This window comes from Python bivittatus, unplaced genomic scaffold (genome assembly GCF_059951505.1).
Source record: "Python bivittatus isolate LINGU-HERP-01145 unplaced genomic scaffold, Pbiv_v1 ctg000530_np1212, whole genome shotgun sequence".
In the NCBI taxonomy this organism is placed as follows: domain Eukaryota; kingdom Metazoa; phylum Chordata; class Lepidosauria; order Squamata; family Pythonidae; genus Python; species Python bivittatus.
In genome coordinates this window covers 7,019,928-7,034,712 of record NW_028277085.1, presented here as the reverse complement: position 1 = coordinate 7,034,712, position 14,785 = coordinate 7,019,928, and the positions used below count along the sequence as shown (strand labels likewise).

At 38.5% G+C, this 14,785-nt stretch overlaps 1 protein-coding gene across 4 annotated transcripts in view; it reads right to left on the bottom strand.

Moving 5' to 3' along the window:
- The window catches only part of MYO5C (myosin VC), a 47,270-nt gene that overhangs the window by 24,161 nt on the left and 8,324 nt on the right, over positions 1 to 14,785 (bottom strand). For all 4 annotated transcript variants that reach the window (XM_088148529.1, XM_088148528.1, XM_088148527.1 and 1 more), the window contains exons 3-18: positions 13,827 to 13,992; positions 13,593 to 13,737; positions 12,240 to 12,396; positions 12,025 to 12,168; positions 10,809 to 10,890; positions 9,787 to 9,894; positions 9,429 to 9,535; positions 8,016 to 8,281; positions 7,295 to 7,376; positions 6,277 to 6,417; positions 5,294 to 5,419; positions 4,663 to 4,746; positions 3,518 to 3,652; positions 1,948 to 2,045; positions 893 to 979; positions 696 to 807 (exon numbers count right to left, since the gene is read on the bottom strand). In XM_088148529.1, the coding sequence (XP_088004655.1) occupies positions 696 to 807; positions 893 to 979; positions 1,948 to 2,045; positions 3,518 to 3,652; positions 4,663 to 4,746; positions 5,294 to 5,419; positions 6,277 to 6,417; positions 7,295 to 7,376; positions 8,016 to 8,281; positions 9,429 to 9,535; positions 9,787 to 9,894; positions 10,809 to 10,890; positions 12,025 to 12,168; positions 12,240 to 12,396; positions 13,593 to 13,737; positions 13,827 to 13,992 (2,040 nt within the window). The remainder of the gene's footprint in view (positions 1 to 695; positions 808 to 892; positions 980 to 1,947; positions 2,046 to 3,517; positions 3,653 to 4,662; positions 4,747 to 5,293; positions 5,420 to 6,276; positions 6,418 to 7,294; positions 7,377 to 8,015; positions 8,282 to 9,428; positions 9,536 to 9,786; positions 9,895 to 10,808; positions 10,891 to 12,024; positions 12,169 to 12,239; positions 12,397 to 13,592; positions 13,738 to 13,826; positions 13,993 to 14,785) is intronic.

Sequence of the window (14,785 nt, the reverse complement as noted above, 5' to 3'; positions counted from 1 at the left end):
AGAGGAGAGGAGAGGAGGGGAGGGGAGGGGAGGGGAGGGGAGGGGAGGGGAGGGGAGAGGAGAGGAGAGGAGAGGAGAGGAGAGGAGAGGAGAGGAGAGGAGAGGAGAGGAGAGGAGAGGAGAGGAGAGGAGAGGAGAGGAGGGGAGGGGAGGGGAGGGGAGAGGAGGGGAGATGTATGTGTGTATGTGAGTGAGTGTGTGCGTGTATATGTGTGAGAGAGAGAGAGGGAGAGAGAGACTTAAAATCAGTTCCTGCATGATACAAAATGTTAGTGCTAGTTTCCGTAAGTAATTGGGACCAAATGCATTTTCAATTTGAGAAGGTATCTGGGTGCTTAATTTGCTCTTCTGGTTATTAAACATCCAGATATCTTCTGATACTAGAAGGGCTGGCACCTTGGACTGGTGTCTACCCTAGAAGACAGACCAGACTAAGAAACTAATGCCGTAGCTATTTTTATTGTAACAGCTATATTAACAGAATCTTGCAAGTCTGAATGTGCTTCCCCCTTCCCTCACTTTATCTTCATGTGAACTAGGGAGGGGCCTGTCTGAGACACTTTCTCAATCGAATTTCTTGGAACAGGCTCAAGTCCTGTTCATCTGACTGTTGCTTTAGTAGTGGGTTTTCCTTCTGTCCTTCAAGGCCATTCCCTCTTCCCCCTACAACCGGGGATAGTTACAAACCCCCTGACCTGGATTAGCCGCTGCAAAACCATCTTGCAAATTTGTTTCTTGTCTGTTAGAGAAAGTTCATATTGAGACATGAGAATGCTGTAACGGCTGTAAAACTCAATATAAGTCCATCTGTCAAAGGAAAAGAACATTTGAATTGGTTAACCAAACAGATGAGAAGTAAACATCTAAAGCACGTAGGGATGTGACTACATACCTTGATGGGTAACTCTGAGAGCTAATACGAATTGTTTCTAACACCCCACATGCTCGTAACTGCTGGACTACTCTTTTGGAATCAAATCTAAGGAAGAAGAAGAAAACAATTGGTTTCTGTCAGATTGATTAACAAATGTGTCCTGTCTTTTTTTTAGCTACATATCACATTCAGTGGTTTTAATAAGGAGCAAACTAGGACTGTTGATTATGAACACCCTGTTAAAATAAACATTATTTTCTTGTAAAGCATAGATATGCCATCTTTACAATCCAGGTACCACACTTTGGAGGCTGAGGGCCACAGTGGATGAAGTGATAGCTCACAGTAGATAGCATCATGCTGTCACTGGCAAGACCTCGCCAATATTTCCTGGATTCTTAACTCAGCACAGTTTCACTAAGTTCACACTTAGCTAAAGGCCAGATTAGGCATTTTGATGTATACTAGAAAGAAACCCCAGTCAATTGATTATCTTTATCACCATGAAGGTGCAATTTCCTTTTTATATCCACGGTAGTTTAATGCTGGTGCTTCTTTCTTGCAGCCTTCCTATTCTCTAATGGACCTTTTGCTCTGCACTTCTCAACTTTGGAGCTAGCCATCTCTTGGTAGTTGACAGAACTGACATCTCTGTCCTGAGAATCTCTAGCTACCAACTTAACTCCCAAACATATCATACTGGGATTTTCTATTTTTTAATCTACTTTTTTTTATATTTGGGGGAAGTTGAGATTTTTTATTTATTCATTTTTTTATTATTGAGAAGAAGAAAAAAAAAACCCACATAGGGTTTTTAAAGGAAGTTGTTAAAGGAAGTTGAGATTAATAGGTTTGGTCAGCTGGATATACCCAAACCTGATGTAAGGGACAATTTATATAAAATAAGTCTATGATTTTATGAAACGTAAACTTTCTACTCATTCTAAATATGAACCATATTCCACAGGAATTTTTCTAAGAACAGGCACATAAACATCTATCAAATCAATTCTGTACGTACTCATATAATATATATTTAAAATAACATTGTTTTCTTTCATAAATATACTCACTCAAATGCTAACTTTTGATCATTTGGCTTTATGCACCTGACGTAATGTGGTGTGGTCGCATTAAGAGTCTCCATTAATAAATATAAGGAACTGCGGAACTAGAATATAGTAAAAAAGAAAAGAAAAAGGCCACTTGAACTTTTAGAATAAAGCAACACCTTTCATGAACGGAAGCTATGGCAGACTCTTATTTATTACAAACTTCAAACTAATGACAGCCCTGGCTACTGTCAAAACAAGTGAGCATACAGCAACTCAATGTTCCAGGTGGATGGATGTTTGGGGTCCTTGTTCAATATCTCTTTTCAGCTCCCTCCTGCTTTCAACCCCTCTTCACACAACCCTTCAACTGAGTCCCAACTTCATTCCTAGCCTAAGATTGTTCCAAGGCAAAGTAAGAAAATGGATCCAAGAACCAAGACGATCCTACACTTGGTTTCTTTATCTTCTCTTTAATGACCCATAGAAGATGAACATGTTCAGAGGCAGGCAAGAGCAGAGAAGGTTAAGTCAGCAAGGCAGGCCAACACATTTATTTATTTATTTATTAATCAATCAATCAATCAATCAAATTTATTCGCTGCCCATCTCACTATATAAGTGACTCTTTTCAAAGAGGGAAAGATGGCATCTAATTCAAACAAGGATTAGACACATTCACAGAGGGAAAGGTTACAGTGGCTATTTGTCATGAGACTATTGAGTTCCCTATATTATCCACTCAGGAATAACCCTTGTTGAGCCTTGATGGGATACCACATGGTTCTTTTCATCTTTCTTAGGCAAAGGGCCAGCTTCAAACCCCCATTCAACCACAACACTCACTAGGTGATACCAGAGCAATCAAAGGCTATACTAATACATTAAGCCAGGATGTTTTAGCTAGGATTTGTTGAATAAGCTACTATGATCTGGTCTGCACATAAACCGAAGCCTGGTGCCCTATGGATGTTTTGAAATTCAAAATTCATCAGTACCAGTCAGCACTGCCAGTGACAAAGACAGTGAGAGTTCCCTGCACTAAACCATAATAGCTGGATTCATACAGAATAAAAATAAGGCACCAGTTATTTTTATTTATTTTATTTATTTATCTATCATTTATATTGCTGCCCATCCCGCACAAGGTGACTCTGGGCGGCGTACAACAATTAAGAAAATAAATACATAAAAACAACTACATATAAAAAACAGTAAAAACACACAAAACAGGAGGGGATAAAATTAATAAGGGAACCATCGTAAAATCTGCCCGGTCCCCTGGGAGCCCCAGCCCTAATCACACAGCCAGGTCTTGAGGGACTTACAGAAGGTTAAGAGGGATGGAGCTAATCTCACTTCCAGGGGAAGGAGATTCCACAAGGCAGTAACATCTGGTAAATGTACACCATTACATCTTAGTGCAATGTGTAAACTCAGTCATTGTTCCTCAGTGTCATCTGCCTTTCGGAAATGCTCTGAAGGTAAAATAGAACTGGAAAGGCTGCCTTGAACTCCTTTGGGGTAATAGAAACAAATGAATGCATCAAACTAGGTTTCTCATCCCAAAAGGAATCTAAAATAAAAATACCTTACTTCCAACAGTCGCACGGAACTGTTTGTTAGGTGCCACGATCACTGTTTTTGCAGACTTAACTTTGATTGCTGAATTGAATGGGGAAAGAGGGACTGGACCATCCTGGAAGAAAGCTGCAAACAGCTGAAACTAAAAAGAGGTGAAAGTTAAATTTAGATAGCATTCATGGGTCTTCCTGCAAGGAACTAGAACTTCCAGTCTGTTTCAAGAGTTTAATAACAGATGGGGCTGAATTTGTTTTTATGGATAGCCTACCACTGCCTTCTACATCTGGTCGTCTTCCAGATATTTATTTTATTGTATTTTATTTTACAGTATAACCCCCTCCAACCCCAAAGGACTCTTGGTAGCTCACAATAGCAAATAGAACAACAACAACAAAACCTCATAATAATAAATAACTAAATCCAACTCAGTACTGAAAACAAACATTAAGCGCCAAAGAAAATCCAAGATAAAACCTATATTCTGTCAACAGGGACTGAAAACATGTTGGAATAAAATAGCTTTAACTTACTGACAAAACTGTAACAAGGTGAGGGCAGCACATACTTTTGGAGGGAGAGTACTCCATAAGGTGAGGGTTATTTCAGAGAAGGTCTATCATCGTACTGTGACCTCATGGTATAATGGTATGTGGGAATGACCTTGTGAGACAGGGCAAGGAGACGCTGCCAAGGGAATGGTCAGATAAAAGGCAGCTTAGCCCACAGCAGAAATGTGGAAAGGGCAAGAGGCTCAGAAGAGATCCTCCCTAGTTTCTTCGGCTGTAAAGGGGATGGGAGGAGAAATGTCCTTTCAGACTTGCAAGATTCTGTTAACGCAACCTTACAATAAAATAGAATTAGCTCATCTAGCCATGCTTCCTGTCTGGTCTACCTTGCAAGGCTGACACATGGCCTGGAGGGGCTGGTGGAGGGAACTTTCCACTCCCAATGACCAGACCAGATGGACAAATTCAATTCTGGCCAGCATTGCCTGATGCATCCCTGTGTTGTCCCATTTGGGGTTTTCAAGGTAATGACCAGCATCAGAAAGGTTGGAGTTTAGCTTCCATAATTCCCAGACAGCTTGCAAGGTTGTGCTTACCACAACTATAATAGCTAAAATACTATGGAATCATAAAATAATATATTTACCTTACTATTTCTCAAGATTTCAATCAGTACTTCATATACAGTGTCTCGGTTTTTTTCCAGAAATCCTTCACTTTTATATTCTACCTGTATAAGGAAGATTACATCAATTATGGAACAGTAAAGTTATAAAAAGGAAATGCATTTTATCCATTCTCAAGGTATATCAGTAAAGCAGACAAAAGGGTTATCCATAATTTTTAGATTTCTTTGGCTGCTAGTGCGCCAGGTCCCACCAGATCAAACAAGAGTGGGATCTCCAAGGGACACAAAGATAATTCTGTGTAAGCAGACATCATCATGAATTTCAGAAGGGAAGGAGATCTACAAACATGTTCTTTAATTCCCAAATGAAATGTTCTACCTGTGCTGTTAGAAAATCCATGGCATGTTTGGACTAAGATGACAATTCTACAGAAACCAAAGTAACTTGGTGGCAGCATTGTTTCTGAAGCTCACGTTGCTCATTCCTTTTAAATCATGACCTGATTTATACAAATAGCATCAATTTTCTGGATAGCTGCTACATTATTAATTCCATATAGGTGAATAAATCATTCATTAGGATGACAAAGATGAAGGACCATTCTAGAAAATAGAAAGATGTCATTTCTTTGCATGGTGAACATCTTACCTTATCGGCAAAGTGCTGGATTATAAAAGAAGTATTTGACATTCTTGGCTTTTCAAAGAGAGGGTTCTTGTTTATAAAATTGTTATATAACTTCTGGAGCCAATTTTCATCAGTTCCTTGAGGCAGCTGTTTTGAAAAAAAGCAAAAATGGCTTATTTGAAATTAAAAGTGATAAATGAATATACTTACTGAATTAACAAAGTTGTTGATTGGTGGGTTGGTTGGTTGGTTAGTTGATTTAATAACCCACTTTTTTTGTACAACTCAAGACTGTGTTCCCTCCTCCTATTTTCCCCACAACCACCACCCTGTAAAACAGGTTGGGGTTCTTGTTCTATAATATAAGATGGATTGCAAACTAGAGCACCCCTATCATTCTCTCTGGCTGGATTCAAACTTCGTACTAGGCCACAGCATTTTGCATCATGATTTACCAAATGGCTGAGCCACAACTGAACAAACAATACACGACAACTTAATGCAATATCCAAAAATAACTAGTTGATAGCTTCCCGCAGGAAGGAACACCTGCTGTTGCTGCTGCATTTCACTACCACTCTCCTGAAGTTATCAGGTTCAGCTGGAGTTGCCAAACACAGTTAACCGGATTCCACACATTACAATAAAACATTTGACTCTGGCTTGACTCATCAGTCCAAGACATTTTTGGCTCAGATGCAAGCACTCTAAAATTGACAATCCCTGCATCTCTGTTTAGGAGCCTGCTGGCCCCAAATTGCCCATTTCAAGTGTATTTAGCACCCTATTTTGATGAGAAATAACATCTGCATAAATAGCCTTAAGTGAAAGAAACTACATATCAAGTTTTGCATTAGCAAGGCATCTTGCTGACATGGGTAAGGAAGCATTAAAATTGCAAAATTGCCTTTGCGAGAATAATAGTTTTAAGAAAATAAGCAAAAAGAGGGTAGAAGGATAGATTGGGCTTGTGTTAGGAGTGAAATAAGAAAGCTGAAACTTACCAGGCACTCTTCATCCAAAAGCTCTAGAATCCCCATTTTAGCTTCAATAAGATCAATGACAGGTTGATTGTCATAAAAATCAATTAATGTCCACGGGATGTTTTCTTTCATATATTCTTCTTGTTCAAGTTTAAAGACATGCTAAAAACGACATTGCCAATTTAGTCTCAACAAAAGCATTTGTTTCATGAGGCGTGTCAAAACTCAACATTGCTTAACAATATTGAAGTCCTTTGGGGGTCAAAAGATGAGAGACATTTAATACATCTACACACCATGATAGGAGTATCCAATCTAATATCCAGGTTGGATGTAAGGCTGGAGAAGATACAAAGATTTTACTTCTCGGCTCGAAGTTTCAAAGAAATGACTCTCAGTTCCTCTCAGTACACAATCTTCCCAACTGTCAACCATAATGGATACCTGATGTTCCCCATCATTCTTTGACCCACTCTCTTCATACAACCAAATTCTCCTCATTCAACTATTACTGCTCTACCTTACTGCTCCATACTAGTCCCCAAATTACTTTTTCCTCTTTGGTTCAAACAAACAAATCTATATCTCTCTTTAGTCCATATGGTTGAAGTATTATGGTTTCTTTGGACATATTTGGTGGGGCTTCTGAAGACTGTTCTATTTAGAACACGTTAGAAAAGATGCCTTAGTTGTTTGCCTTCAACTTCCCACAAGCTCAGGATAATCAAGCCGTGTAGAGATAGGCATTTCAAGGGAATGTTACATACTTGAGATTGAAGTTAATAAAGTTAAAGCGTGACTGGGTTAAAATTCCATACTCATTCCCACTGGAGCTGTTTTACATGCAAAATAAGTTGCTTGCACGCAACCCTGTACAGAGCCTTTTTAAAATTCTACACACACCAACACCTTTTTTTAAGGTGCCTAAACTTTTAAGTATTGAGTTTTACTGCAAAAAATAAGATAATACTTTTTTCTGGACTATAAATACAATGCAAACTTTAATCCAAACTAATTGACATCCATAAAAAGATCATACCAGGTTAAATTGTTGCTGTAGTTTTTCATTGGCATAATTGATGCAAAACTGTTCAAAGCTATTCAAATCAAAAGTTTCAAATCTGAAATAAATGGTAGAAAGTTTAATCTTTAGATTAAAAAAAAATTCTATGACATGAATTATTTCTGTAGTGAGTTGGGGAGGCAAGGCATAAAAATCATTTTGGGGCAAAAAATATTAACAATATTCTTGTACTTCATCATGTTAGAATTATAGATTCGTAGACTCTCAAGAATTCAAAGAGGTTACTGAGTTCAACTTGCTGTTCAGTGGAGAAATCCACATTAAGGTATTAAGGAGCAGGGTCCACATGAATATCTCCAATGAATGAGAACCCAACTCCTCTCTGACAATTCATTTCACTGAAATGAAAGTTCGCTAACTGGGGAATTCTGGGAGTTGAAGTCCACACCTCTTAAATTTGCTGAGCTTGAGAAACATTGAAATAGTTGGTCATCTAAAGCAGACATACTGGGGAAGTAATTGCTTCAGTTGTTTGCCCATTATAAAAAAATCCAGCGAAACTGAAAGATTATGCAATCTCAGCGAGAAGGTAAATGCTACTTGTACAGCACTCTGCAATTAGTCTTCCTGAGTAATTACTCAAGATTAGACAGCACAGTGTTTTGATTCATTTGTTTAACTAAAACAGAGGATTTAATACAGATGCAAGGTTATTTCTGAAAAAGGATCATCTTACCCATAGATGTCCAGAACACCAATAAACGTATGTTGTTTGCCTGAAAACTGCAGCGCCTTGTTGATTCGTTCCACAATGTAATCAAAAAGATGAGAATAGATCTTCTTTGCCAAAGCATCCCGGGCGTTCAGAGCTTGGAGTTTTGTCATCGGCTTTACTACAGTTTCAGAGGTAGTAATAATTTTCCTGTGACAAAGCCATTGAGCCATTTTATCACTTTCTACTCCCAGGAGTTCACAAAATATATTAAGATGTTTGTCGTCCACCTTTGAAGCACCAAGAAGAAACTTATCGTCACGGGGTATTTCAATAACAAAAACAGCTACTGCTTCAAAACGCAATATCCTTTTTAATATAGAGTGGGTAGCTTGTCACCCCACAGAGTCTACTTTTGCAGTTCTACTTCCTAGAGTATCCCAAGGTTTTCACAATCCTGAAACATAGTGCCAATTTACCAGAATTTAACAGCACAATTTTCTGTTCTCCTCTCTACATTTGTAATGGGCTGGAGAATAATCTTTAGAAATAGGAGTAAGAGCCGCAGCCTAGAAAATGGTCTGATAAGAGAAATCTGAGTCCAAAGCAGGAATGGGGATGGAGAAAGTGTCTCAGAAGGGACCCTCCCTAGTTGTCTGGAAAGTAAAGGTGGGGAGGGGGGCCACACTTTCAGACTTGCAAGATTCTGTTACTGTAACCTTACAATAAAGGTAGCATTAGTATTCTTGGTTTCAGTTTCCTGATCTAGACTATCTTGAAGGGCTGACAAGATTTAACACAAGGGGCTTCTGCATGAAGGGTCAAAAATGTCAAGATGCCAGAGCGAAGACCCATCTTTTTCGCTCGTGATGCATGTAAAAGCAGACAGGGCTTCACGTGGTCACAACCACCCTCCTGACTTTTTTTTTCCACTCCCCCTGCAGACTCCCTTGTTTAGCACATATTTTTCACTTTAAAAAATAAATTGCAGGTTTCCTCAAAACAAATAAATAAGAATTTCAAAGAATATAAAGTTTGGGGACAGACATGCCTCCCCCAAAAAACTGAAAGAAAAAAAAGGACAGCCTTGCAAGAAAAAAAGTTGCTTATTCTTGCAACAACAACAAGAAGTAATAGTAGTAGTAGTAGTAGTAGTGGTAGTAGTAACAGGGTGGAACAGTAAGCTAAAAATTCCACATTGGAAAAAGATCACTAGATTCTTACTCAGGTTGGAGGTTAGAATTTCAAGATTAACTTAATGAGAATATGGAAGTACTACAATAACAATATCCTGGAAGATCATGATGGATAATATAAGAATATACAGTAGTTCTTGCTGAATGTGCTAACTACAAGCAAAAGACTAAGAGAGTTTAGGGAAAAAACATAACAAAAACTTGCAATTGTTCATTAAAACATTCCGCCAGTAATTCTTACATCAACAAAAGATTTTTCATCACCAACAGAACTGATCTGCACATTGCCTAAATGAAGAATAGCAGAGAGTACTTTAAAAACATCCATCTGGAAATCTTTCCTAAGGCCTGCAAAGAAAAATGAGCAAAAATTATCTTCCACCCTGATGATAACATTACAATTAATTTTACATTAACAGTGTGATCTACCCCACTAAATTCAGCGACTCCTAAAAAGAGGTGCATCAAGCAGCATGCTGAATTTTTCCAAAGTTCAACCACAACAAAGCCAACAGCTGTCAGAAAGTAAAGGATCCACCAGCACTTCATAAGCATTAGAATTTTGTTAGCTTTTTAAAAGCAGACTTGGTTGATCTTACCTAGCAGGTTGAATGTATTTTGAGTCTCCTTCATATTGGCACAGTCATTCACTCCTTCAATTACAGTGTTTCTACCCATGTTAGTATAATTAAATTCTTCAGCACTTGCTGCAGGTGGAAAGAAAACACATCAACCAGACATGCTAAATATGGAGACAACAGGCTTCTAAGAATGGGTCATCAGTAGCCAAATACTGCAGAGATTTGAAAAACCGAGACTCTTAAGATTAATTCTTAGAAACAAATGAACTTTTGTGGGAAAGAACTTAGTTCATAAGTTGCCATTACACAACCCTTTCCTCAAATACTTGCCATAACACCTTGGACATGTGTGGAAATGTATCATATATTGACTGAATTCCTAGAACTTTGCAGGTAGAACATCACATAGCTTTGCTATCATTCATCACCATCTTATTTTATTTATTTTTATTTATTTAAATGTATTGGATGCCCAACTCCAGGGGACTCTATATGTCATTTAATAGATTAGAAATTGTAGGTAGCAGGATTGGCGCATGGGGGGGACCAATAAAACCATGTTGTGGCATTCTTATTGGGTTGAACAAAGATATTACTTAATTGTAAGAAAACTTTTACATCAGACTATACATTCTTTTTTAAAAAAGAGGAGTAATTAGGCATGATGTCACTGGCCTAATAATTTCTCTTATCTAATTTGCTTTCTGAGAAGTGGTCTCTTCCATTATGGGTTTTGAAATCATGGTTAATGCTGGACCAGTATGTCCAATTATTCTTCCCCATCTATAACATGCTTTCTTTAAGATCCAGATTAACCTTTAATTCAACAGGTTGTTTACAACTCTATGATGCTTTAGTGAATCATTTTAAGAGTTAGCACGGTGTGACTTACTAAACTAGGTGCATATTTTGACCACATGAGAACATTCTATCCTGTAAAGATGTTCCTGAAGAAAGAACAGAACCCTTTCCTGTGAATTATATGCCAAAATATTATAATAAAGCAATAAAAATAGATTATAAGGTGATATGCAACATACCCAGCTGAAGATGTTTAAATTCTGGCCTCTGAGCTGATGCACATAACTGATAGAATATGTGATAATTTCTTTCATTTTCTGACTGTAAATGAAAGGAAAAGAAAGACGCAACTAGAAATAATTTGGACTTTTTGCTGAAAGAAGAAAGAAATGAAATGATTTATGAAATTGAAGATTAAGAAAGATGTAAATTAAATGAGAGGCTGAAGGGACTTATATAATATCTAAGAGGAAGGAGGGAGCATAAAATTGTAACTATCTGTTGAAAAGAAGGTTGGATATTTCTTACCGTTTTTTTCCCTTCTTTTTTTGTTTCTTGCTCTCCCTCTCTCCCTCCCTCCCTCCCTTTCCTTCCTTCCCTCCCTCCCTCCTTTCCTTTCTGTTTGATTTGTCTTTTATTCTTTGATTTTTTTTAATGAATATAAAAAAATACAAAAAAATAAAAAAAACTCTAGAAATAATTTGAAAATGTAGACACAGAAAGTTGCCCAAGTTTCTATGATGTGGATTATAACTGATGCTGTGTGCAGTGTGATGGGAGGCTTCTAAAATTCAGTCCCAAAAATTTAGCCAAATTGCTGAACTATGTAACCTACGCTTCCAGACAAAAGTAGCTTTGTGTTTTAGCCAAAGCTCTTGCTCTAATATTTGTTTTAATTTCTCAGTTAAAAAACAAGAGGAAGTGCATTGAATCATTCTATCTGAATAGAAATGCCTCTGAATAATACTAAAAATGGCACACAGAAACACTGAAGTAATTTTTTCCTCTTTCATTCTGATTTCCTTTATGTGAAGAAAAAAAGTTTCTTTTTATTCCATCTCCGAAACACTGGGGCTTAGCAGCAAGTTTTGTTGTTGTTCAGTCGTTAAGTCGTGTCCGACTCTTCGTGACCCCATGAACCATATTGCGCCAGGCCTTCCTGTCCTTCACTGCCTCCCTGAGTTTGCTCAGTTTCATGCTCATTGCTTCAGTGATGCTATCTAACCATCTCATCCTCTGCTGTCCTCTTCTCCTTTTGCCTCCCATCTTTCCCAGCATCAGGGTCTTTTCCAAAGAGTCCTCTCTTCGCATTAGGTGACCAAAGTATCTGAGCTTAAGCAGCAAGTTGGCTAGCCTAAAACGTGGAGAGCATCTGCAGAAGGCAGGACGAATAGGAAGACTGCAGAGTCTGAAGTTAGCAGAAACACACTGATTTCACTGCAAAATTTTACTAACCTGAAAAACAACTCTGGATTTCTCAAGCAGATATGTTCTCATATTTGCCCCAATGATCTGGTACTTCTTATCAAAACTGATTTCTGTGTATTTTCCAAAGCGACTGCTGTTGTCGTTGCGGGTAGTTTTAGCATTCCCAATCGCCTGAAAAAAAGGTGGAATCGTTTTAGATAAGTGGCTATTGACATTAGAAGACGCAATCAGGAAACACTTACCTCTGTTATCGGATTACACGCCAACACTTTATCCTCGACTTGAGCGTTGCTGCTAGACTTGCTGACGGTCGCAAAATATCTCATGGCATATCGAGCAGAAACTGTTTTTCCAGCTCCTGATTCCCCGCTTACGATAATAGATTGATTTCGGTTGTTCCTAGTGTAAGATCATCATCATCATCATCATCATCTTCATCATCATCATCAAAATAAGGAAGTTAAAAAATATATATGTCTCTTCAAATGTCATTATGCTTCTTTTATATTAGATTCCAATTTTGTCTAAGGAGATATCAAAATGATACAAGGATATATCACTGTGGCTAACGTGATTCTCTGAAAAGTCTCTTAGAAACTGTAGTTCTGGGCTCCAAAAATCAATGATGCTTGTGTGATGATGATCACTTTACTGACTAAATCAAGAGGAGTCTGGTAGCACCTTTTCCAATCCACAAATTTATTGAAAGGCATTAAGCTTTTGTGAGCTATAGCTCACTTCATCAGATGCATGGAGTGGCTAAACTGATGTGGGATTTAAATTGAGGTAAAACAAGGATTGAGAGCCAGTTTGGTGTAGTGGTTAAGGCACCAGGCTAGAAACCAGGAGACCAGGAGTTCTAGTCCCACTTTAGGCATGAAGCCAGCTAGCTGGGTGACCTTGGGCCAGTCACTCTCTCTCAGCCCCAAGAAGCAGGCAATGGCAAGCCACTTCTGAAAAACTTTGCCAAGAAAACTGCAGGGACTCATCCAGGCAGTCTCTGAGAATCAGACATAATTGGACAGATAAAGATAAAAGAAGAAGACAAGGATAAGGGAGCAGAAGACAGGCTAGTTATGCAAACACAGGTTACATATGAGCAGATGTACCTTATCAATTGACAGTTGTGTTAAAAACCCATTGTGTTGTTGAGACACTTAGGGATAGCCTGAAACCTTTTGCTGTAAGTTAAGTGCCATAATCTCTCACTCAGTCATGCTGATAAAACCTTGTTTTTGCAAATGGTCACTCTGAGATCTGCAAGACTGTCCTCCAAGGGTGAAGTGCTCTTGTCCTTGTTTTGACTCCTGATGTCCAACTTGGGCCCATTAATTCTTTTGCACAAAGTTTGTCCTATTCTGACAAAGTGAGCTGCAGTTGACCAAAGTGTACCCTTTCAATACATTTTCTTAGCCCAAAAATGTGCTATCAGACTCCTCCTGATTTTGGGCTACCATAGACTAAGTGGGCTCTCCTCCCATAATCTCTTATTGACTCTTAAGAGTCTCTTCCTACATCCTTCAAACCTTAAAGGGAGGGGCAGGCAGGTGGCAACATTTGCAAAGGTTAATCACAGGATACTTATGAGAACATACCTTGCCATTTGCTTGTAAGCTTCTTCTGCTACCGCAAAGATATGTGGATCCATATCCCCCATATTCTGACCACTATAAGCATGGATAATGGCGTCCCCATAAATTGGCAGCTGTTTGTAGGGGTTCATGGCAACCAAAATTATCCCTGGGGATGACACACAGTACAAAATTAAGAGTTGTATCGTGCTTTCTTTAGAATCACAAGTGCTGTGTGGGTCAACCCATAGTGTTTACCGCTATAGGTATATATCAGCTTGGATTCCACAAAGCGAACTCTAAGATTGTGTAGAACGGCTGGTTCATGGAGGTAGCTAAGGGCCGTGAGATCATTTTCTCCAACAAGAATGTCTGGATTTCGCAAAGGTGGCAAAGCACAGGGATCTACGGGGTAATCCAACTCCTGTGAGTAAACCAAGCAAAAAAATAATGTTAAGTGATACCACACATTCTTTATTTATTCTGAAGATGTATCCACCATCTTTTAAGCAAAAACACATCCAGGAAATTTACAAGCAATAGGCAATCATACCAAATCAATACAAGCAGCAGTAATATTATTTTTAAAATCCCTATGTGTTTCTCATACTGAGGCAGGGGATTAATCTCCTGGAAGAAGGATGAGCCCAATACATTTTGCCTGTAGCATTGTAGACTGGCATGGAATTGAAAAACAATCTCTTGCAAGCTTCCTACTTTGGCCAATGAATACAAGGCTGAGGTTAATGTTTCCCTTCCTGTGATATTCTTCTTGAGAGCAGTAGATGAATCCTCCTGGTAATCGTTCTGATATATCTGCATACACACTGGAACTTCCATATGCACAGTTAATCAATGGACTGGGATAATATATTTTGATTTTAGGATTATTTACTCTGTGGCTGCTTTAAAGACTGAATGGTACCAGGATTGGACTGGAACACTTCTGATCATGGAGTGGTCTAAATCAGGGTTTATCAAACATGATGGGGTTCCAGGAGATATTCAAGGTCCCACCCAAAAAAGTTCACTCAAACACACTCCTGTTTCTTTGCTAACATACACTAACAAGATTCTCCTCCTCCAATCTCTTATGTTCTTAATCATCTTCTACTTTTAATAAAAACCCTCTGCATAATACCTATGCAAGGAGAAAACTAGCTTGTAGTCCTTTTGGGGGATGTGAACCGAGAGCCTTCATTTAATCGTAAGCAGTA